This window comes from Ctenocephalides felis, unplaced genomic scaffold (genome assembly GCF_003426905.1).
Source record: "Ctenocephalides felis isolate EL2017-DRISC unplaced genomic scaffold, ASM342690v1 CF-g0.4_SCAFFOLD_03572, whole genome shotgun sequence".
NCBI lineage: Eukaryota > Metazoa > Arthropoda > Insecta > Siphonaptera > Pulicidae > Ctenocephalides > Ctenocephalides felis.
Window position 1 is genome coordinate 41,039,056 of NW_020539726.1, and position 26,504 is coordinate 41,065,559.

The 26,504-nt window shown below is 27.7% G+C and overlaps 2 protein-coding genes across 2 annotated transcripts in view; both read right to left on the reverse strand.

The window, feature by feature from the left end:
- The window catches only part of LOC113388500 (kelch-like protein 17), a 41,787-nt gene extending 30,325 nt beyond the window's left edge, over nt 1-11,462 (reverse strand). Inside the window, exons 1-8 of the mRNA XM_026625874.1 lie at nt 11,339-11,462; nt 11,046-11,243; nt 10,853-10,967; nt 8,833-9,008; nt 8,647-8,764; nt 8,349-8,555; nt 6,044-6,236; nt 5,778-5,962 (exon numbers count right to left, since the gene is read on the reverse strand). Coding sequence (XP_026481659.1) covers nt 5,778-5,962; nt 6,044-6,236; nt 8,349-8,555; nt 8,647-8,764; nt 8,833-9,008; nt 10,853-10,967; nt 11,046-11,209 — 1,158 coding nt within the window. The 5' untranslated portion in view covers nt 11,210-11,243; nt 11,339-11,462. The remainder of the gene's footprint in view (nt 1-5,777; nt 5,963-6,043; nt 6,237-8,348; nt 8,556-8,646; nt 8,765-8,832; nt 9,009-10,852; nt 10,968-11,045; nt 11,244-11,338) is intronic.
- A 9,343-nt stretch (nt 11,463-20,805) lies between these two features.
- Nucleotides 20,806-26,504, reverse strand: part of LOC113387535 (neurogenic locus Notch protein) — a gene marked incomplete in the record, with an annotated part of 245,646 nt that continues 239,947 nt past the window's right edge. The window contains 2 exon segments of the mRNA XM_026624865.1: nt 20,806-21,155; nt 24,395-24,685. Coding sequence (XP_026480650.1) covers nt 20,848-21,155; nt 24,395-24,685 — 599 coding nt within the window.

The window sequence follows — 26,504 nt, forward strand, 5'->3', positions numbered from 1 at the left end:
CATCGAATGGCTTTTAAATTTTTGAAATCGGTCCAGCCGTTTTGGAGAAAACGTCGATTTACGGCAAAAAATATGTTCACAGACACACACACATACATACTTTTTCTAATTGTTGGTCTCATACGATTCAGAATGGCTTGAAACGTCGCTACATAAAATTAGCGAATCGGATTTTTAGGCAAAAACATAAACTTCTCTTTTGAAGTTAAAACAAACGATTCAGAATGACTTGAAAACAGTTAAAAAACACCTGTTGTTATTTATATATATGTAATAATAAAATGTAATATAACCTTACTATAAGTATAACTATAATATAAATTTAATTATTTCATATCACTTCATAATCTCTTTGATAATACTTCATATAAATCTTTAAAAAACTAATAATAATACATAACTATCTATTATCATTGCCATCTGAACTGAGTGGCCCTCACTCTGTCAAGTTTCCTCTCCGGGTGCTCCGGAAGTTGAAAAACAGCCACAGCAGCGTTCATTCTAGGGAACCTCATAGGGGGCACATGCTGCCACTTAGTAGACCTCGGATTGTAAGCAAACACTGTATTTTGTATCTGCTGATCTTTTGTTATGCCTCCTATTACGTAAATACGATTTCTGTAGGCTACAGCTCGAGAATTGTTACTCGACACCAATGGCATTGGCTGGAGTTGGCTCCAACGGTCATTTAATGTATCATATCTGAAAGACACAGAGAAGAAACTGAGTAGAAACAATTAACCGATTAATAATTCTGCAAATTACTAAATTATGTTCTGTTTATTGTATACTGTACTTATTACATTTTTCTTTGTTTGAAGTTACCGTGGAATCGAAAAAGAAATTATCTAGTGTTCAATCCCATAAGCACAAACCTGCGAAAGATTAAATTAATTGTTGGGCATTATTGACGAAAAATTGCGAGCTGATTTAGTTGAATCGGAACTTGTTAAAAAATATAAACAAATTATAAAAAATTGGGAGTCAGTGCTCAGAAAATGACTTGTTTATTCCGAGAAAATGATTTGTAACTTTTGCTTTTGTTGCAAATGTTTCGCATCTGTTGAACTTTGAATGTTGAAGACATGCGTGGAACAAATATAAAAAATGGAAGCAAAATTTACTTTGGAACGAAAATCTTAAGGCTTGTTTTATACCTAGTGGTGTCCATACTCTAAATTTAATAATTATTAACTATACAGAAATAATACATATCAAATAAAATAAGTTTTTTTTTTTCAATATTGTTCAAGAAATGTGTAATTTCATTGCATTTTTTTTATTGATTTTTGAACAATACTACTAAAATACGTTAAAAATTTAACTTTAAAACAACAAGCTGATACTCTGAATATGACGGCTCTTACGATATCAATAAGGAGAAGTTTACGACGCAATTTTGGATATTGTAAATGATGAAAAATTAAATTAAATTTAAATTTAAAAAATCCAACATGAAATACGAGTGTTATGTTTGAAAATTAAATGCTAGTTTTTTTAAATATAAATATTGCACATACGTTAAAAATAATTGAAAATTTCAAAATACTTGATTATAATCAAACCCCGAGTCGCCTCGATTTTCTAAATAAATTTAAAATCAATATATTTTATACGCTTTTAAATTATATCTAATTTTGTGCACTAAATCCAGAATAATTAAAAATTAATTTATTTATTTCACTTAATATTTTTGTTAAATTAAAGTTATAGAATTTAAGAAATGCATTTCAGAAATAGTATTTATTATTTAGATATCAAGGTCTTTATATCAAAATAATAAATACTATTTCTGAAATGCATTTCTTAAATTCTATAACTTTAATCTAACAAAAATATTAATTCTTTTGCTATGGTAGTCGAACTTACATCCTTAACCAATTTACTACATATTGAATATTACTAAAATGTGAAATTATGACAGGAATTGTTTTATTTATTGATATCGATAATAATAAATAAATTTAAAATCAATATATTTTATACCCTTCTAAATTATATCTAATTTTTTGTGTTCTAAATCCAGAATAATTAAAAATTAATTTTTGAAAAATATGTGAATATTTATAAAATTTTAATGATAAACTGTTAAAACGGTGAAAATTAAAAAGGGGGGAGGCGCTAGAAAAAAAGTCGCATGCGGGCGCTAAGGACCCCAGGACCGGCCCTGGATATGATGATAATGTATTAGCTGTTTTGGGGATATTTTACCGTACCTTTCGACAGTGCCTGAATTTTCAGTTTGTTGTGTCTTGGATAAATTTCCACCGAATATGTATATGAATTCATCGAGGACTGCAGATGAAAACAAGGCACGACTTTCAGGCATACTGGAGACGTAACACCATTTGTTTAATTCTGGAGAGTACATTTCGACGGTCTGAAGGATGTCATCGTCTTCATTTGATGCTTTCTGGACTAAAATAATAAAACAATTAGATAAGAGTTCTTAAGAAAAAATTAAATATAAGATATTTATAATTACCTCCTCCGAAGGCATAGAGAGCTCCGTTTACAGAACACAATGCATGCGAAGTCCTTTTTTGCAGCATCGGAGCCACCGTAATCCATTTGCCTTGTGTTTCGAATTTTTGCATATAAAACTACAGTAGAAGACATTTGCATATAAAACTACAGTAGAAGACATTTGCATATAAAACTACAGTAGAAGACATTGTAAATGCACATAGATGCAACAAAAAAGCAATATTTTTTATGAAATAAATTTTATTTTAATATTTTTGCTTACTTTAAAAACTACAGATAATTATAAAAAGTATTATTATGCCCAGCCCAGAAAATTTCATGAAATGTTTTGTTAATATTTATTTATGTTTATTTAATAAATAACTAGTGGTGTATGGTGTATGGCATCCTTAAGGCAAATTGCTGAAACTTTCCGTCCCAAAAAATATTTTGTTAATTTGAAAAAAACTGATTTTTAAAAAATTTGAAATTTTTGAAAAAAAATGCATTTTTTTATATTATGAAATATTTTGGAAACGGATAAACATTGATACAGGAACCATAGAAATTTAGGCAAAAACGCATTCTTATTATTAATTTCCCGTAGGGTAAGTTATTGTAATCGTCTAAAAATCGAAATTGAAAATTTTTACATTACTCGACGTTTTGAAGGTTTCTGAACATTTTGGCATATCTCAGAAAAAATAGATGTGTGTGTGTGTGTATGTATGTATGGATACAAATTTTCGTCCACGTTTTCGGGCGCATGGATCAACCGATTTGAATGGTTCAAAAAACATTCGATCCCTATTGATAGGGATATGTGATGATTAGTTTTTGGCAAAGGCAGGTGCACCCATTTCGAAGATACAGAGCTAAATGTGCAAAAAATGGCAGTTTTTGAGAGAACTAATCGTCCGATTTAAATGATTCAAAAAACTTTCTGCTTGTTATAACAAAATAATTATTTTGAAAACAAAATTGTTTGTTTCAAAATTTTTTCTTTCTTTTTTTTAAATTTTTGTATATCGAAAATAGTTCAGATTTTATTTTTAATTCTGACTAAAATTCTAATATACTTTGAACAAATAATTTCAACTTTGCAATTCAGTTTATTTAATTCTTATAAATATTAGAAAATGTTACAATATTAATAATAATTTATTTGAAAACTTTCAATATTCCTCGATCTTTTCATTACGATACGGGAAGTTCCAGCAATTTGCCTTAAGGCACGATGCCATACACCCCACTAGTTAAAATCTCTATAAAATATCTAATAATTTGATGTGCATATGTACAATGAACATTTTTGACCGCCAAATGGCATTTCCTTTTACTTTTTTCATTTCGTCTCCGAAACCGCTCGACCTGCCTTCCCAAAAATTTTACGAGTATTTTATTTTGTCAATACAAATAAAAGGTTTTTGAATTATTGAAATTTGATATCCGTAATTTATCTCAAAAAATGAATTACTATTTAACTTCCCGTAGGGTAAGTTATAGTAATCGCAAAAAAATCGAAAATGAAAATTTTTATATATCTTTACGTTTCAGAGGTTTCTGAACATTTTGGCATACCTTAGAAAAAATGGATGTATGTGTGTGTGTGTATGTGTGTGTGTGTGTATGTATGTATGTATGTACGTGTGTGTATGTATGTGCGGATACAAATTTTCGTCGACGATTTCGGGAACACGGGTCAACCGATTTGAATAATTCAAAAAACATTCGATTCGTATTGATAAGGAGACGTGCTGATTAGTTTTTGGCGAAGGCAGGTCTAGCCGTTCCGAAGATACGGGGCAAAAAGTGCCGAAAACGGTAACTCAGTTTTTGAGAGAACGGTGCGTCTGATTTGAATAATTCAAAAAACATTTCACTTGTATTGACAAGATGAAAAATCGATAAGATTTTCATGAAGGTAGGTCTAGCGGTTTCGGAGATATGGAGGGAAAAGTAAAAAAATGAGCCATTTGGCGGTCAAAAATGATCATTAGACATATGCTCATCAAATTATCAGATGTATTTATAGAGATTTTAACAATAAGTATACAATTTGTTAACATTCCTATGGGTTCCGTACCAATGCTTATGCGTTAGACAGCGACGCGGCGCTTACGCGCTTTATATTTTGTCCCTATGCAGTTAAAGCAGTACGATTGCTTTGAAAAGAAAGTTCAGATCTTCCACAATATGTCAAAATAAAAAAAAAATTTTTTTCAAAAAAAAAACAAAAAAAAAAAAATTAAATTTTTTTTTTTTTTTTAAAAAAAAATTTTCAAAAAAAAGTAATTTTTTGTCCAATTTATAGTTTCTCAAAAATCTTATTTTTTCAAAGTAATTTTTTTTTTCAAAAATGTTAATCGTTTTTAAAAAAATAATAATTTTTGGTACGGGAAGTTCCAGCAATTTGCCTTAAGGCACGATGCCTTAATTGCCTTAAGACAGAATTCCACTTACAGCTAGTTTTAGCTCATTTTGCACCGTATCTTCGAAACAGCTGCACCTGCATTTGCTAAAAACTAATCACGTCTCCTTATTGATTGGCACGTCTCATTAAATAATAGGAATCGAATGTTTTTTGAATCATTCAAATCGGTTGATCCGTGTTCTCGCAAATCGTCGACGAAAATTTGTATCCACATAGACATGCACATACACAGACACAAAAGAGAAAGAGCAAATGCGACTTGGCTCATTTAAAAGATAAGTATAAAATCAGTGCAAGAATTATAGCATTCTAGATCCTCTCCCCATGGAGTAATGCCTAACGGCGGTTTCCGTGGGGACCAGGGGCAAGGGCAAAGCGGAGGATTTTGAAAATTTTGCAAAAAGAATAGAAGGATGGGATATAACCCGTAAAATTTGAAGAAACGACAGTTGTTGACAGGGAAACTAGGTACCATACAAATCTATGGCAAAAGTGTGAAATTCTCCAATATCTCATTTTTTTATCAATCTTAGTCAATTCGCTGGGCATGCCACATAACAATATAATTTAAAAATGAATAACAGATTTTGATTCGCAATTCAGAAATGACTGAATTAATTAAAAGCACGGTAATAATATATCAAAATCTTGAAACTTCAAATGTGCCAATTCAATTTAAATAGAATCAGTTTCAGATTAGGTTGGCTCTTGCAAAGACTATTGAGGGACATTTATATGTGTCATGCTTTGCAGTGGGTAAACTATTCATATATTGTTTGTTCTACCACATTTGCAATCGGTTAGAAATATTTTTTATGGCAAAACAATGTTTTTGTTCAGCTAGTATATATAATAATCATATTAAACAATTTCTTACCATAACAGTATTGGTATCTTGTTTGTCTCCCTCGGTGCCACCGGTTATGTACAGTTTATTCTTGCAAAAAGTAGCCGCAGCACCTTTCAAAGGCCTTGGTAATTTTTCAAAATCACTCCATGAGTTCGATCTGACATCATATTTGTAACATTTGTCAGATAACTCTGTTTCTTCAACCACACCTCCTGTAAAAAAACACAGATAATAGAAAATAAAACATTGCACATGAGGAAAGTAATGATATTATGTATCCTTTATTACTTTACCTAGAAGAAACATTTCACAATCGGTATGAGCCGATGCGAATTCTTTCACCGAAGGACAAGCCGCAATGACGAGTTCAGATTCATTGTCGGGATTATAAGGGCCCCACAATGGTAAACTGAAGGACCAAGGGTCGTTCATTGAGGGAAAACATTCGCAACTGTTGGAGAAAGAGCCTCCCATCACCATAATAATCTAGAACAGAAATAAAAACATAAGATTTTTATAATAAACTAGCAAACCCGACGAACTCCGTTTCGCCACCAGATGGTTTCGTGAGAAAGATGAAGAAATTTTTTGTTTGTTTTATATTTGAAAAGAAAGAATTTGATTTTATTATACAACAGTAATGATTTTATTTCGATTAGAAAAATGCAGTGCTTTTTCGTTGAACTTCTCTAAGTAAATGAAAGTGAATCCGCAAATTATCCGTTTCATTGAAGTGTTCTTTGGTAAACCACATTTTTTGTTTTTTGGTCTGACGTTAACACTAACAAAACGGATGGTTTTCCAACTCGTGAACAGACAACGTATAACTGCCCATGTGAAAAACAATGATTTTCTAAATAATCTATTTGAAATTTATCCCGCAAACACTAAGCGATTGGCCTTGCGACTTGTTATCGCGAGCGCAATGCGAACTGGAAATTGCAATCGTTTGAAGTCAAACGGAAGACCAGTCGGAATCATTGGTATGTCACCAAATCGGCAGCAATTTTTGATTGAATGGTGAAATTCAGTGCGTGTACATCATTATTCTTTGCGGCAAGAATTGCTATTTGACTTAATTGCAAGCATAATTCTAATAATTCTCACTAATGTCATTACTCGAATTTTTAATTACGGTGCATGAAGTTCCAGCAATTTGCATTAAGGCACTATGCCATGCACAACTAATTTTCTTAGCTATAAACCTTGCGGAGCCCGAGACCTTTCCAACGAATGCAAAATTGTCGAAATTGGTTTGTGGGTTCTGGAGTTATTTCGTCACGAAGAAAAACCCCACTTATTTTTATATATATAGAAGATTAGTGGTGTATGGCATCGTGCCTTAAGGCAAATTGCTGGAACTTCCCGTACCAATGAAAAAATTAGATTTTTGAGAAATTTTGAAATGTATGAAAAAATAGTCTTTTTTGGAAAATTGGATTTTTTTTGTTTTGATTTTTTTACAACTTTGAACACTTTTTTTAAGCAATCGTGCTGCAAAACTTTGAAAAAATTAGATTTTTGAGAAATTTTGAAATGTATGAAAAAATAGTCTTTTTTGAAAAATTGATTTTTTTTTTGTTTTGATTTTTTTACAACTTTGAACACTTTTTTTAAGCAATCGTGCTGCAAAACTTCGAAAAAATTAGATTTTTGAGAAATTTTGAAATTTTTGAAAAAAATTGACTGTTTTGAAAAATTTGATTCTTTTTGTTTTGTTTTTTTTTGTATTCTGTTTTTTTTAGATTTTTAACATTTTTTTTAAGAAATCGTGCTGCAAAACTTTGAAAAACTTAGATTTTTGAGAAATTTTGAAATTTAAAAAAAAAATTGACTTTTTGAAAAACTTGATTTTTTATATTTCGATTTTTTTTTATTTTGATTTTTTTTAAACTTTGAACGGCTTTTTCAAGCAATCGCGCTGCATAGCTAATTTGAGATCAAAATATTAAATCGCGTAAGCGCCGCGTAGTCGTCTAAGGTATAAACATTGGTACGGAACCCATATAAATGTACAGTATAATTGTACTTATCATTATAATCTTTATAAAAATCTGATAATACGATGTACATATGTCTAATGTTCATTTTTGAGAACCAAACGACATTATTTTTCACTTTTTTTATTTAATCTCCGAAACCGCTAGACCTGCCTTTCCAAAAATTTGATCAGTTCTTCATCATGTCAATACAAGTAAAATGTTTTTTGAATTATTAAAATCGAACGGTCCGTTCTCTTAAAAGCCGAGTTACCGTTTGTGGCGTTTTTTGTCTCGTATCTCCGAACGGATAGACCTGCCTTCGCCAAAAACTAATCGGCACGTCTCCTTATCAATACAAATCGAATGTTTTTTGAATTACTCAAATCGCTTCATCCGTGTTCCCGAAATCACGCACACACACACACACATACACAAAAACATACACACACATACATCATTTTTTTCTAAAGTATGCCAAAATGTTCAGAAGGTTTTGAAACGAAAAGATATTTAAAAATTTTCATTTTCGATTTTTTTGCTATTATTATAACTTGCCCTGCGGGAAGTTAATAAATATGAGGTTTTTAGAAAAAAAAATCATTATTATTACACTCACATCATTGAATTTAGTACACCTCCTATTGTTAGATGGAATTGAGCAATTATTCTCAAAGTCTTCAAAACTTAAAAATGGAATATTGATTTCGAATTTAATTGGTTGTGTAATCTCGATTGGCTTTGGAATGAATGATTTTAATACATTAAATTTCTCTAAATGCATTGAATTCTTTTCTGGAATCAATTTGTACCATTTTAAGAGCGCCTGAGGAAAGAAAATAATATAGTAATATATATATATATATATATATATATCTATATATATATATATAATTATAAATATTCATATATCTTACATGATGTATATTAGCAACATTAATAACATCTGAATTTAAAACCTTGTGCCACAAATCAAATGACATATTCTTAAAATCATCACATTCCACAATGTCGTCAAAATTATTCAAAATGTGCCTAAAAATGTTCCAAATGCAAAAAAATTACATTAAACAAACTTTGTTTGCTATTGTTCATGAACATACAAAAAAGCAGCCTTTGCAACTTCTTCATAACTCCTTAAATTTGCTATTGCATAAATCATCAGACAATTCTGGCTGTTTAATTTTTGTTTTAAATAATGGTTTATGTACGGCCGTAGTTCGTACAATTGTAAAATATCAATCGCTTCTATTATGTCATAGTCGTTGTCATCATCCAACTAGAAAATAAATAAAAGAAATATAAGTTGTGTATATGAGAATAATAATAATTATATATATATATGAGTGAGTTCTTGAGGGCGATACATCAAACAAAGAAAAGCCAAAGATTTATAAAATAATCTTTATTTCCAAACGTTTCGACATTCAATTTAATGTCATCATCAGTGGATATTACGTTGGTTAGTTACATATAGAGAAGTGTACAACAGCGCTAGAGATTGGCACTAACATTTATACAACTAACTTGTCAGCACTATGCATTTTTTATATAATTTTTTTGTATGATGTAAACAGAAAAATGATAGTTTTATTGAACAAAAATGTAAGTAGAATTATGTAATTTCTGCCACGACTTCTGTACTTTGCGAGTACCGAGGCATGTATAAACGCCAACACGTGTTTTGAGAGATTTTTAAGGGTCATTCCAGGATTGTTATGGGCGGGTAGGTAGAAAATGGTCGGAAGTTGAAACTAGTAATGTTAGGCTAGGTTTGTATGGTTAGAATTAGGAGAAAAAAATTGGAAATGTTATTTAGTATTACTAGGTAGTTATACTAATAACTCAAATATCTAAAATAAAAAAATTTTAAGGTTTATTCAAAATTTGCTATGCATGGGTAGGTAAAGCTCGGGTATCAAGGCCGAAGTTAAACTAGGAAGTGTTGGCAAGGTTAGTAAGATCAGGATTAGTTTTGTTCGGAGGAGATAAATTTGGAAACATTATTTAGTATTACTTGGTAGTTATCGCAGAGTAAGGAGCAATCCGATCTTTTGTTCACCGCGTGATCACATATTGATATGAAACAAGATTCTGCAAAACGTCTCTGAATGGTGTTCCGTTCATGGTAGAGAATACTGGCATTATAAAAGTTAAAGGAGTGTTTGAAATTTTTTATGTGTTCTGTTATCATAGTTTGGTTTTGGTTGGGGTTTTTCGAATTATTGTCGTGTTGTTTGAGTCTTTTTATTAAATTTTGTCCGGTTTCACCTATGTAAGTAGAAGGGCAATCATTGCAATTTATTTTGTAGACAATGTTGGAAGTACGTTCTATGCTAGTGGGAGATTTCAGGTTTGTGTAGAGGGATTTAAGAGTTAGATCTATGTTGCAGGTTAGTCTGATGTCTACCTTATGAAAAAGTTTTTTCCACACTGGAAAAAGTTATTTTACGTAAGATAAACAAACGTTGCCTATATAGTTATTGTCTTTAGAATTTTTTTCTGGGGAAAAAGAAGGATGCATACTGTTGAGGGTTTTAAGTCTGTTGGAGGTGACGGAGTTGATGAGGTGCGGTGGATATGAGTTGTTAATTAAAGTTGTGCGGATGAGGGATAAGTTAGAGGGCCAAAATTGTTTGTCTGAGAGTAGGATGGCATGGTCGACTAAATTAATAATAGTGCCTATCTTCATGCTAGAAGGGTGGTAAGAATGATAATTTAAATACCTACCCGACCAAGTAGGTTTTTGGAACCAATTAGTGATAATTCGATTGTCTGTGGTTTTTATAATTTTTACGTCTAAAAAGCTGATAGAATTTCATTGTTCTTTTTCAAACGTAAAGGAGAGATGCTCATTAAATTTAGTTAGTTGTATAAATGTTAGTGCCAATCTCTAGTGCTGTGTACACTTCTCTATATGTAACTAACCAACGTAATATCCACTGATGATGACATTAAATTGAATGTCGAAACGTTTGGAAATAAAGATTATTTTATAAATCTTTGGCTTTTCTTTGTTTGATGTATCGCCCTCAAGAACTCACTCATATATTTCAACATCAAAATTAACTACTAAATCATATATATATATATATATATATATATATATATATATATATATACCTGTATAGTTGATGTGTAGATAAAATTTAATATTTCAACTACTGCAGCATAGTCTAAATCGTATAGAGGAATTTTATCCAGCTTTGATTCTTGAAAATGGTCTGTAAACATTGACCTGCAAAGATGAAATATCTATTTATTATATATATATATATATATATATATATATATATATATATATATTTCTTATTACCTAAAATATTGTGAAGATGCACATAATACATTTCGATGTGCACTAATTTCCTTTTCCTCAACCAAAAAAGTGACATCACAGAACTGACTAGTCTTTCGTTGTTCATTCAGAACATCCATCACAGCCTTGTGGTAATTTGGTAATCTATAAATTATTTGCGTCATGTCGAAAACAGATACCTAATACTGTTATGTGGTACTAAAAAAAATACTTATTTTTAATAAAATAATACAATAACCAAGCCTAGTAGAAAGAACAAGATTTAATCTTGCACAATTTTATTAAGTACTTACATTAATAGTCTAAAACATTTAAGTGGAATGATATTTTGTATAAATATATTTAATTATAACGTCATTTTTTATTTAAATATTAATTAATATCAATCACATTTTTTTAACAATGCAGATCTTCAAGTGAGGTTAAGGTGTCAATGTTTTTTTAGAGCTGTCAAAGTGTCAACCAATAAGAAATCGTAAAAAAGGTAGCTGTCAGAGCAAGTTAGCCAACTACGGAAAGTTGCGCGGGAAAATTTGAAATAAGATTTTGACATCAAGCAAAATTAATCAAATAATTATATATATATATATAATATATATATATATATATATATACTAGATGACCCGACAGACGTTGTTCTGTACCCATGTCTGCAATTTAAAAGTTCCAATATTTTTTAATTACCTATATCTATCGATAATCGATGTTAATATTGAAAAAAATAAAATTACACTACTGAGAAGGGATGTCATCCCCCCGAAAAGTGGCTAAGGAGTCTAAATTATTTTCACTTTTGAACTTGAGAGTAAGATGTACCTAATTCCAAAATTTCATAAAAATTGGAGCACAGTACAAAAAATCAGCCCCAAAACGCTCCATTGACTTGAGTAAATATTTCGTATCCAATGCCAAACATTTGAATTTTTGACACAATGAAACATCTAAATAATATTTTGAATAAATAATTTTTTTTGTATTGTGATTTAGTAAAGTAAGTAATTAGTTAAAAAAGTTTTATGTGCAATCACTGACAGACGAATGCGCAGACTTCATCAGCCAAACCATATACTATATTTTATATTATTTTAATTTCTGGCACATCTCAGCTGCTTTTCGGCAATAATAATGTAGACATTACATTTTTCTTGTTCATAATAATGAATTTATTATATTTTAATAATGTCAAACTATGCCTCAAATATTTACAAAGTCAAGCAATGATAAGCGGTTTTTTGTAATTTTTAACTTCCCGTAGGGTAGTTATAGTAATGGGCCGAAAATCGAAAATGAAATTTTTGCATTTCTCGACGTTTTTGAAGGTTTCTGAACATTTTACTGGCATACCTCAGAAAAAATGAATGTGTGTGTGTGTGTTTTGTATGTGTGTGTTTTGTATTTCACCACGTTTTCGGGCGCACGGATCAACCGATTTGAATGTTCTAAAAAACATTCAATTAGTAATGATTGGGAGAAGAGGTGGTTAATTTTTGGCAAAGGCAGGTCCAGCCGTTACGGAGATACAGAGCTAAATGTGCAAAAAATGGCAGCTCTTGAGTGAACTAAGCGTCCGATTTGAATGATATAAAAAAAATTCTGCTTGTATTGACAAAACAATTGCTTTTGAGAATAAAAAATTATTACATCTTTTTTATTTTGGAAATAAAATTCAAAAAATTACCCAGGCTAAGCACAGTCTAAGCGCCACTTTGGTACAAATGTTTACCCAAGTGCGTTTAGACTGTTTGCGTACTGGACCACTTTTCTAATTTTGTGAAAAAAAACTATTGAAAAATGTAAAAATGCCGCCGAGCTAAGCACAGTATAAGTGAAAATGTCGCACAGAATTATTTGCAAGTCCGTTTAGACTATACGGGAGCACTTTTTCAATTTTGTGTAAATTGGAATTAGGCAACTATTTTTTTTTTTTTGAAATTGAATTCGAAATGAAATGACGATTGTTAAGGTTCTGGAAATAAATTGATTTATGATTTCAATTTGATTTGCTCAGATATAAGAAGATAGCAAAAATAATGAAAGTTACAGTATTTGTAACTGTAATTGTAATAATTATTACAAATACTGTAACTTTCATTATTTTTGCAAATTGCAAATTGCAAATTTGCAAAAATATTTCATTTCGGTACGGGAAGTTCCAGCAATTTGCCTTAAGGCACGATGCCATACACCACTAGTTTCCATTTATTTCTACAATCTAACTATATTTCTATAATTCAAAAAAATCTAAAAAATTCCCATAACAAACTTCATAAAGATTTATCAAAATCCGAATAATTGTTTAGGAGGAGTATATTTACATAAAGAATTTTATATGTAATATATATTTATATTTATGTGTTATGTATATAACTGTAATAAAATATCAATTATCACTATAACAATAAAAAATAACAATATATAAATAGAAAGTACTTTATTGAGAAATATTCAAAAATACTATTTCATTATAATATAATACAGTTTTTGTGTCATTAATTAAAATATTTAAGAGATATAACCTTTCAATAATGATCGAGTGTCTATCAAATCGAATCTCCTAAAATTCTAAAAATCCAATAAAATATCCATTTCTAGCTCTAGCTCAATAAATGTAAAAGAAATCAGATTCATCTCTACATCATCATCATATAACATTATCTTATACATACACATCTATTATATATCATTCGAGAGCATCATCATTCAGATCATCCTATAAATTATAGTACATATTGGGATACTAATTGAATTATTAATGATGAAATTATAATTACTATAATATATTTATTTATATTTATATTTATATGTATATGTATATGTATAAAGTGGGAAGCGAAGAATTATACTACAATGGGGGATCGATGGGAGCAAGTGAGGGAAAAGGGTTATTCGGGGGCTTCGTCAATACACACACATATATATAAATTAAACTAGATTAATATTTATTTAGTAATTGATAAGGATGGTTTGTGGTATGATTGTATTTGATATGGGGGCTCTGGGTTTTTTGTATCGAGCAGATGACAGACGGAGAACATTTTATAAATGATTATATATATATATATATATATATATATATATATATATATGAATGTTCTGGTTTATATTTAAGTAATTTAATTTAAAATTATTCCACTGATGATGGGACAAACTGAGTCTCAAAACGTTTTGTAAAATTTAAAATACTTAGTAGCGTAAATATATATATATATATATATATATATATATATATATATTGTATAAATTTTAGATTTTTTTGTTCGACGTTAAAAATTATATTCAACTTTTTCTGAATATTCTTGAAATGTTTATTTGAAGTCAAACAGTCAAAATAAAAAAACATATATATATATATATATATATATATATATTTATTTATTTATTTATTTATTTATTTGATTATTATGTACGTTTCGACACTGTATGTGTGTCATCATTCAGCACCTTAGACAAATTCAAACTAGAAACAAACATTTTTAAATCTTATTATTTAAAACAAAATTTAAGACCAATATTAAAAAATTTCAAGTACTTCTTACTCTTTATATATTTTTTTTCTCTAATTTTATTTTTAGTTTCCACTGAACGAAGGCTAGGATTATAGCCGAACCGTATAAATGTAAAATAAATTTAAAAAAAAAATCATGTTTTTTCATTGGTGTATACCCGATTATTAGACTTTGTTAATTTGTCATGATATTTAGTAAATTTTTAATTTAGTAATTTAGTACTTGTTTAACGTGCTGATTGATGGCACACATACAGTGTCAAAACGTACATATTTTGTAGTTTTTTACTTCCTGTAACTCAAACCAAGAAAAACAAGAACTCAATTTTTTATAAATCAATAAAAAACTCAAGAACATTACTACTATTATAAAATAAAATATTAATCCATTTTTATCAAAAGTGAACTGCGTTTTCATTTACTTAATGATGACACATATTTAGTGTCGAAACGTAGAAATAAAGTAATAAAAAAATAATGTCATTTATAATTTGATAAATTGGCTACTAATCATATAAAATGTGATTTAAAATTGAGTTAAATTGATTTAAAATAGAGTAAAATCATTTAAAATTAAGTAAGACTATAAAAAACGAGTTCATTCATACAATTGAGTAAAATTACTTAAAATTGATTCAAATCGATTTAAAATTCATTAAAATTAGTTAAAATTGATTTCAATTAATTTAAAATTGATTAAAATTATTTGAAATTGGGCTCAATCGATTTAAAGTTCATTAAAATTATTTGAAATTGGGTTCAATCAATTTAAAATTGAGTAAATCAATTTAAAATTGAGTTGAAAGATTTAAAATTGCATAAAATTGAGTTAAGTCGATTTAAAATTGAGTAAAATTATTCAAAATTGAGGTAAAAAAATTAAACTTGATTAAAGTTATTTAAAATTGATTTAAATCGATTTAAAATTCATTAAAATCAATTAAAATTGAGTTAAATTATTTAAAATTGGCCTCAATTAATTTAAAATTGAGTAAAAATATTTAAAACCGAGTTCATTCGAATTAGAATTGAGTAAAACTATTTAAAATTGATTTAAATGGATTTAAAATTTATTAAAATTAGTTCAAATTGATCTCAATTAATTTAAAATTGATTAAAATGATATGAAATTGAGTCAATCAATTTAGAATTGATTGAAATGATATGAAATTGAGTTAAAAGATTTAAAATTGATCTCATTTATTTTAAAATTGATTAAAACTATATGAAATTGAGTTAAATTATTTAAAATCGATTTCCATCCTTCTAAAATTGAATATAATTATTTAAAATTGATTTCAATCAAATTAAAATTGATTAAAATTATATGAAATTGAGTTAAAATTATTTAAAATTGACCTCAATTAATTTAAAATAGATTAAAACTATATGAAATTGAGTTCAAATATTTGAAATCGAGTTCAATCGATTTAAAATTTATTAAAATTAGTTCAAATTGATCTCAATTAATTTAAAATTGAATAAAATTATATGAAATTGAGTAAAACTATTTAAAATCGAGTTCAATCAATTTAAAATTGTATAAAATCATATAAAATTGACCCCAATTAATTTAAAATTGATAAAAATTATATAAAATTGAGTTAAAATATTTAAAATCGAGTTCAATTGATTTAAAATTAGTTCAAATTGATCTCAATTAATTTAAAATTGATTAAAATGATATGAAATTGAGTTAAAAGATTTAAAATTGATCTCATTTAATTTGAAATTGATTAAAATGATATGAAATTGAGTTAAATTATTTAAAATCGATTTCCATCCTTCTAAAATTGAATATAATTATTTAAAATTGATTTCAATCAAATTAAAATTGAGTAAAATTATTTAAAATTGACCTCAATTAATTTAAAATTGATTAAAATTATATGAAATTGAGTTAAAATATTTAAAATTGAGTACAATTATTTAAAATTGACCTCAATTAATTTAATATTGATTAAAATTATTTAAAATTGGGTAAGCTTATTTAAAATTGAGTTAAACTATTTAAAATTGAGTTCATTCGAGTAAACTTATATAATATTATATTAAATCGATTTAAAATTGAGTGAAGCCATTTAAAATTGAGTTTAATACAATTACAAAACAAAATTAACATATTGAATATTATTAACAAAACAATAATACTTAATCCATCTTTATCAAAAGTGAACTTTGATTTGATTTACTTAATGATGACACATATTTAGCGCCAAAACGAAAAATAAAGAAAGAAAAATTAATATATCATTCATAATTGTACGAATTGGCTACTAATAATATTAAGTGTGCTTCAAAACCAAAATACTATCAAGAAATATTTGGTACATGTTGTTTATATAAATAATTAATAAAAGATGTAAACGTTTCGGTATCATTTGTTCCATCATCAATTCATAAACTGTTTTTAGATAAAATTCATCTATTTGTGCCAAAATTCTAAATGCTAAACTATATATATATATATATATATATATATATATATATATATAAATATAACTAAATTGTTTATATGTTTTCCGTCTATCAAACTGCTCTCCAAAATTTGGTCGAATCGTGTAATAAATACAATAGTATATAAATAAATTATAAAATCTAATAAATATTAATAAAACCCCAGAAATTAATTGTTACTCATCATGCAGACTTTGGATTTGTCTGATTGTCTAAACAAAATCATTCTCAATCCGATTTCTGCCAATTTTAAAATATCATTTACATTAAAATAACTATTTTACACTTTAATTAAAATTACATTAAAATAAATTTAAAACAAATAGTAAAAAATTGTACTATTTATAATACTTCTTATTAAAATACGTTAAAATTTTCATTTAAACAGTCAGTACATTTCAGATACCCAAAAGTATCGAATAAATATTTATTTGAATAAAATAAAACGGTTGCATCACCATTGTGCAACCAGCTTGTCATGTTAAAATATAAATGGAGTGTTGTTGAAGCGAGGAATGCTTATTCATTTAAAATACTTGTATAAAAATAGATAAATTTTAATAATCACAGAGTGTTTCAATACTAAGAATGTACTCGTGGTCCCATAATCGAGATACCCAATAAAGCCATCAAGGTCAATTATATATATATATTTAAAACTGGCAAGTTCTAATCGAGTTACTATATAAAAAATTGGGCAGTTATTGTCATGCAGTTGCGTTTAAAATATACATATATGTTATACCAGTGACACTGATATAAATATATACACTTATATGTATATTATAAAAAAAAGTCGTGTATATATTGAAAGGCACGTCGTATAAATATGTATATAAATTGTTTACAAAATATAATCTCCTATACCTACACTTAATATTAAAATCATATATGTACACCACTTCGTTGTGCATTTAAAAATATAATACCACTTTCATATTATTATCTATATCTATATTTAAATTTAAAATAACAAATAACTGATTCAACAACTCTTTTACGCTTAGCACTTACATGTTTTAATATTAACAAATATAATAGTAATCGATTAGTCGTATTCTCTCAACATCAACAATCAAGCCATCGATTAAATAAACTTTCACAACATTTAAAAGTAAGAAAAGATTCTGGGCAATGTCGAAGAGATGATTTTGCATCAAAAGTTGGAGTAATAAAATAATTAGAAGACAAAAAGTAAGGTTATGTTATTAAATAAATACATATTACTGGCAAATAAATAATAAAACAAATGCTGTACCTGAACTATCCATTTTGCACTAATTAAACTTCTCTTGCTTGTTTTACAATTGCACAAAAACTGTTAAAATAAAATTTGAAAAAGTAGGGTTATGTTCCTATGTAATTAAATAAATATACTTTACTGGCATTACAACCTTTAAATGAACTATAAAACAATTGCAGTACCTGAACTATCCATTTTGCACTAATTAAACTTCTTTAACTTGTTTTAAAATTGCACAAAAACAGTGAAAATAAAATTTGATTTTTGATTGTAAACTCTAAAGAGCGCCATTTTGAACCAACTTCACTGTTCAAATACACAACTGTCAAAAATATGAATCTAAAAAATTTTGAAAATTATTAAATTATTAACTATTAAATAATATTAATAGTTATTTTTTAGAAAATAAATTATTTATTATATATTTTCGAAATTATATAATAAATAATTTAACAGATATAACTATAAGTGTCTCTTATTTAAATTACAAAGTATACATGGTTGCCAACTTATAATAACATAAATTATCTTTTTATAAAAAAAATACGTTACAGCTCGATTTAAAATTTAGTGAGTTTAGTGAGTAAAATTGAATAAATCCAATTCAATTTCATTTCATTTTTTTTTTATAATCTAAAATGGTGTGAAATTTTTAAAATAATGTAAAATTTTCTAAAATCCATTAAGATTATATAAAATTGAGTTCAATTGATTTAAAATTGAGTAAAACTATTTAAAATTGAATTAAATTAATCTAAAATTGAGTAAAATCATTTAAAATTTAATTCATTCGATTTAAAATTGACATATTTAAAATAGTATAAAATTATTTAAAATCGATTTAAAATTAAGTAAAATATTTATTAAAATCGAGTCAATCGATTTAGAATTGAGTAAAATGGTTTGAAATTGAGTTAAAACCATTTAAAATAGAGTAAACAAATTTTAAATTATGTTAATACGATTCAAAATTGATTAGAATTACTTAAAATCGAGTCAATCGATTTAGAATTGAGTTAAATTGTTTTAAATTGTGTTAAAACTATTTAAAATTGAGTAAAACTAATTAAAATTGAGTTAAAACGATCTAATATTGATTAAAATTATTTAAAATCGAGTCAATTGATTTGAAATTGAATAAAATTATTTGAAATTGGGTTCAATCGATTTAAAATTGAGTAAAAATATTTAAAATCGAGTTCAAGAGATTTAAAATTAAATAAAATTATTTAAAATTGATTATAATCTATTTAAAATTGAGTAAAACTATTTAAAATCTAGTTCAATTGTTTTAAAATTGAGTAAAATTATTTAAAATTGAGTAAAAGATTTAGAATTGATTAAAGTTATTTAAAATTAAGTGAAACTATTTAAAATTCAGTTCAATCGATTTAAAATTAAATAAAATCATCTAAAATCGATTATCTAAAATCAATCGATTTAGAATAGAGTTAAAATTGAGTAAAATTATTTAAAATTGATTTGCATTGACTCAAAACTGAGTAAAATTATTTCAAATTGATTTAAATCTATTTAAAATTGTATAAAAATATAAAATCAATTTATGGTTGATATAAATTAAGTAAAATTGCATAAAATTAATTTAAATCAATATAAAATTCAGTTAAAGCTATATAAAATTGGATAAAACCATTTAAAATTTAGTTTAATCGACTCAAAATTGAGTAAAATTATTTAAAATTTAGTTCAATCGATTTAAAATTGATTAAAACTATTTAAAATTTAGTTCAATCAATTTAAGGTTGAGTAAAACTACATAAAATTGATTTAATTCAAAATAAAATTGAGTTAAAACGATATAAAATTGGGTAAAACCATTTAAACTTTAGTTTAACCGACTCAAAATTGTGTAAAATTATTTAAAAATTGAGTTAAACGATTTAAAATTGATTAAAATTATATAAAATTAGGTAAAACTATTGAAAATTGATTCAAAATTGAGTAAAAATCGAGTCAATCAATTCAGAAAAGAATAACATTATTTAAAATTGATTCAAAATTTAGTAAAATTATTTCAAATCTAGTTAAATTGAATGAAATTGAATAACAACTATCTAAATCAAATAAAATTGAATAAAATTGGGTAAAATTTGTTTGATATTACTTTTAAAATTGTAATGGTGAGTACAACTAAGTAATTCAATTGTAAAAAATAATTATATTGTCTTTCAATGCTGTTTGTATAATTAAGTTTGTGCAAAATTTCACCTTGAAGAAGAAGTTTTAATTAATATCTAAATGAAAGTAATATTTGTAAAAAAATTTATCAAACGTGATATATAAATCAACTAAAGATGCTTTTGGCTTATCAACCAAATAAATTTGCAAAAATAAATATTGAAATATCTAATCTTATTACTCATATCGAGTTAAATTTCATCAATATCGGTTTGATATTATGAAAGTCCATTGTAACACGAGCATAGATATATAAAAATCTATACATCACGTATGTAAAGATTGCAATGCCATTAAATCATCATAAATTACACGCAAAAACCTAAATCTGCAACATTCACCATTTACCTCCAACTTGAAATCCACAATCATTTACCCAAACATTGCAAACCCGCTTACTATATATAAATAGCCTCCGGTCCTTTATTCCCCGTACCGTTACAGCCCCCATTGCCGTTGCTGCCTCCGGTCACGGTGCCCCCATGGCCGCTCGTATAAGAGGGCGAATTGACGCCCTCGGACCAGTCGGAGTTACTATGGGGGCTCGACGAGCTCCAGTGCCCCGGAGACTCCGGAGACGGCGTCGGAAAACTCTCTGGCGTCTGCACCGTGTGATGGGGGGTCCCTGTGCTCTCCGAGTGCTGGCTGGGCGGCGTCAAGTACTGGTGATGGTAGTATTGGAGGGATTGGGACTGCTGCTGGTTTCCTAGAGGACAGAAAATAGAATTAGAGGATGTAGAAATAGACTTGGGATTTGTAACACTTTGGAAAATATTTATATCAATTTTAAAAATTTTCCCTAACAAACTTCAGAAAGATTTACCAAAATCCGAATAATCGTTTAGAAGGATTATATTTACATGGATCATTACAGAAGAATATATAAGAATATACAATTCTTCTATAATGATTTTTTTATATATAAGAATATAAAATTCTTCTGTAAGATTCATGTAAATATAATCCTTCTAAACGATTATTCGGATTTTGATAAATCTTTCTGAAGTTTGTTAAGGGATTTTTTTAAGGTTTTTTTGAATTATAGAAATATAGTTAGATTGTAGAAATAAATGGAAAAAATTACAAATAACCGCTTATCATTGTTTGAGTTTGAAAATATTTGAAGCATTGTTTGACATTGAAAACAAATGAAGACTGTCATTTGCCCAAAATTTCAATTTACTTATGAGCCTAGACAATATCAAAATGTGTATAATATATTTATTATTGTGAATAAGAAAAATGTAATGTCTATATTATTATTGCCGAAAAGCAGCTAAGATGTGCCAGAAATTAAAATAATATAAGATACAGTATATGTATGGCAGATGAATGATACACATATGAACAGGATTTGACAAATTAATTCACTTAAAATGTGAAATTAAGTAATAATCAGGGCCGGTCCTACTTTAAATACGACGCATGGAGAAAATACGAGCGGACGCCTTCTTTATATAGTTTTGTTTTTTTTTTTCAATATAATCCAATAACTAGTGGTGTATGGCATCGTGCCTTAAGGCCAATTGCTAAAACTTCCCGTACCAAAAATTATTTTTTTAAAAAAAGATAAATTTTTGTTAAACTTTGAAATAAAATGGAAATAGATTATTAAGAAATTTTAAATATTGGAACAAAATTGCATTTTTGGAAGTAAAAAACTTTTGGCAAAAAATGTTATTTTTTTTATTTTGAGATATTTTGGAAATGTTAAACATTTTTTCTAAGCAATCGAACTGCTTTAGCTGTATTGAAACGAAATATCGAAGCGCATAAGCGCCGCGTCGCTGTCTAATGGACTCTAATAATCATTTTTGACCGCCAAATAGCATTTTTTTACTTTCTTTACTAGATCTCAGAACCCGCTAAACCGGCATTCATAAAATTTTGATCAATTCCTCATCTTGTCAATATACAAGTAAAATGTTTTTTGAATTATTAAAATCGGACGCTCCGTTCTCTTAAAAACTGAGTTACCATTTTCGGCACTTTTTGCCCCGTATCTTCGGAACGGCTAAACCTGCCTTCGCCAAAAACTAATCAGCACGTCTCCTTATCAATTACTGAATCACTTCAATCGGTTAATCCATGCAGCCGAAATCGTGGACGAAAAATTGTATCCAAACATACATACATACACACATACACATACATCCATTTTTTCTAAGGTATGCCAAAATATTCAGAAACCTCTAAAACGTAAAGATTTATAAAAATTTTCATTTTCGATTTTTTACGATTACTACAATTTACCCTACGGGAAGTTAAATATATAATTTTTTTGTATCCTTTACTAATCTTTGCACAATATTTTTAAAATACGTTAAAAATTTCACTTTAAAACAACAAATGGGAGAGTAAAGGTGAATACATACAATTCAGTCCTTACGATATCAATTAGATTAAATTAAAATAATCCAACATGAAGTGCCAGTGTTATGTTATGGTAATGTTTAATAATGAAAGGCTAGAATTTTTTTTGCTCTCTATGATTTACTCAATAGAATATATCGCATAAAATGCCTCAAATAAATAAAGAAAATATTTCAAAAGCCAAATACTAAATAAAGATAATAAAGTGTATTTAATTAAATTCCCTGATAATAAAGTGTATTTAATTATTACTAATTAATTATTAGAAAAATGTAATTGAGATATTATAATTACTAAGAACCAGTTAAAATATGATACGAGATTATAAAAATTATAGGCAGCAATGTTGAAGCAATTATTTTGGGTCGAAAAATATAAGAAAATATTGTACTTTTACCGCGGATACCTAATATATATATTTTTTTCTGAATTTGTTATACCGTTTAAAAGACTTCAATTTCCGATCTAATAGTGTGGAAATTGAGACTCATCATTTTATTTAAATCAGTTCTACATTTAACATCGCTCATATTATAAATGTATATGCATTCTAGTGTGAAGAGTAATTTAAAAAAAACTAGCTGTAAGTGGTATTCTGTCTTGAGGCAATTATGGCATCGTGCCTTAAGGCAAATTGCTGGAACTTCCAGTACCGTAACGAAATGTTCAAGGAATACTGAATGTTTTCAAAGAGATTATTATAAATATTGTAACATTGTCTAATATTCATAAGAATTATATAAACTGAATTGCAAAGTTGAAATTATTTGTAAAGTATATTAGAACTATAGTCAGAATTAAAAATAAAATCTGAATTATCTGAAAAAAAAAGTTGAAACAATTTTTTTTTCCAAAATCAATTATTTTGTTAAGACAAGCAGAAAGTTCTTTGAATCATTTAAATCGAACGTTTAGTTCTCTCAAAAACTGCCATTTTTTACATATTTAGCTCCGTATCTTCGAAATGGCTGGGCCTGCCTTTGCCAAAAACTAATAAACACTTCTCCCAATCATTACTAATTGAATGTTTTTTAGATCATTCAAATCAGATACTTCGTTCTCTCAAAAAGTCGATTTCTATTTTCTGCACTTTTTGCTCTTTATCTCCGTAACTGCTGGACCTGCCTTTGCCAAAAACTAATCAGCACATCTCCCTATCAATAGGAATCGAATGTTTTTTGAACCATTCAAATCGGTTTGATCCGTGCGCCCGAAAACGTGACTGGAAATTTGTATCCATACATACATACATACACACACACACACACACACACACATCCATTTTTTCTGAGGTATGCCAAAATGTTCAGAAACCTTCAAAACGTCGATAAATGTAAAAATTTTCAATTCCGATTTTCGGCCTATTACAATAACTTACCCTACGGGAAGTTAATAATTATTATTTTCAGGTAAACGGTAAATATTAGTGTAGAATATTAAAAATTTGTAGACATGGATACAGAACAACATCTGTCGGGTCATCTAGTATATATATATATATATATATATATATATATTTAGTTTGTAAATATATATATATTCGTTATTATAAATTAATATTTTTTCCCTTACCTTGAGAATTACCAAAAGGCATATCCAATCCTCCACTAAAATCGAATCCCCCAACAAGCGACCCCATGGCATCGTTCTGCTGCAGCAGTTGCTGCTGGAGCATAGCAGCCAGCTGTTGTTGCTGCTGCTGCACCTGCTGCTGTTGCTGTTGTTGCTGCTGCTGCTGCGTCGTTGCCGACGCCGTCGTCTGCTGCTGCAGATGCTGTTTTTGCTGCTGCGCATGTCGCATTGCTGCAATGTGCGTGGGGCTCGTCGGCAAACTCGGCCTGGACTTTGCAGGAGACGGTGAACCTAAACAGAAGACGACACATTATAGAAGACTATAATATATATATATATATATATATATATATATATATATATATATATCTCTTATATATAAAATTCTTCTGTAACAATGTAAGTTTCATTAATCCTCCTAAACTATAATTCGGATTTTCATGAATCTTCCTGAAGTTTGTTCGGGTAACTTTCTAGAATTTTTTGATCCATAGAAATATAGTTAGATTGTAGAAATAAATGGAAAAAATTACAAAAAAACGCTTATCATTGATTGACCTTGCAAATATTTGAAGCTTAGTTTGACATTAAAACAAATGAAGACTGTCATTTGTCAAACATTTCCATTGACTTATAGACTAAGACAATATTCAAATATAATAAATTCATGATTATAAATAAGAAAAATGCAATGTCTACATTATTATTGCCGAAAAGCAGCTGAGATGTGCCAAAAATGAAAATAATATAATAAATAGAGTCAATATGCGTCTGACAAGTGATGCAGTTCTGTGCATGCGTCTCACTCTTGTGAAATGTCAGTTACATACCCTATATTAAAATTCAATTTGACAGATTATTATTTTTTAACTAAACTTTAAAGAAAAATTAAAAGCGTTGTTTGCTTATATCTTCAGAAATATACATTTTAATGGAAATCGTGTAATGAACAAAATTATATAAATTAAAATCCTAATAAATCGCTGTTTTTTAACGTGTCCTAGGAACAATATTAGGCTAATTATAAAAATAGGTTTTTATAGTGCTCAAACTAAGATTTAAAATAAGTACTCCTGCGTGTAAAATGAGTGAGATATTATGCAAATAAAAGACGCATACAAAGTTTTTTTTATTTAAATTAAATCAAATAGTTTAGAGTCCAAAATTAAAAATAATCGTATTTCATCTAGAATTAACTTGGTTTAAGAAATCTTAATGGATTCTAGAAAATACCACAACAATACTTTAGTACAAACGATTATGAAAAAACTTATGATTTCCTAAAAAAATCCATTAAAAAAAAACACCACCCTCCATTATAATATCTCTGAAAGAATACGTATAAAAGTATATATATGAAAATTCGAGGTATTTTTCTGACTATTAATTGCTTTTTATTATTTTTTTGCTACACAAATATTGATAGAGTTCTAATTGTTTAAAGAGTGCGGCTGTCGGTACGTTACGGTAAAATTTATGATAGAGAAAGTTGTAGCTCATTTAATTACCTTTAAAATAGTATATTACAAGTTCTGATAAAATCAGAATTAAATGAGTTATAATCCAATTAATGCCGGGGGTGGTGACGGAATGCAAATTGTTTTCACTTCTGAACTTAAGATTGAGATTGGCATATTTCCAAAATATCAAGAAAATTGGAGCACAGTAAAAAAAATTCACAGGGCACACGCTTTTTTCCTCTTTATTTACTGCAATAATTTTGTTGATCGTAGGTTGAATAGAGCACTTGTGAACAGGATTTGACAAATTAATTCACTTCGAATATGAACTTAAGTAATAATGTATATTGATTTATTAGTGAGAAAAATGTAATTTAGAAATTAAAATTACTAAAAGCCAGGGTACGAAATTATAAAAATTATAGGCAACATTATTGAAGCAATTATTTTGGGTAGAAAAATTTAAGGTGATATTGCACCTTTACCGCGAATGCTATATATTAATTCTTTCTGAATTTGTTATACTGTTTAAAAGACTTCAATTTCCAATACGTATATCTTAAGCTATAAATCACAAAGGCAGACGATGATTTTTTGTGTGATAAATTCGGAAAATCAATGTTTTAGTCGTGAATAAACAAAAAATCATT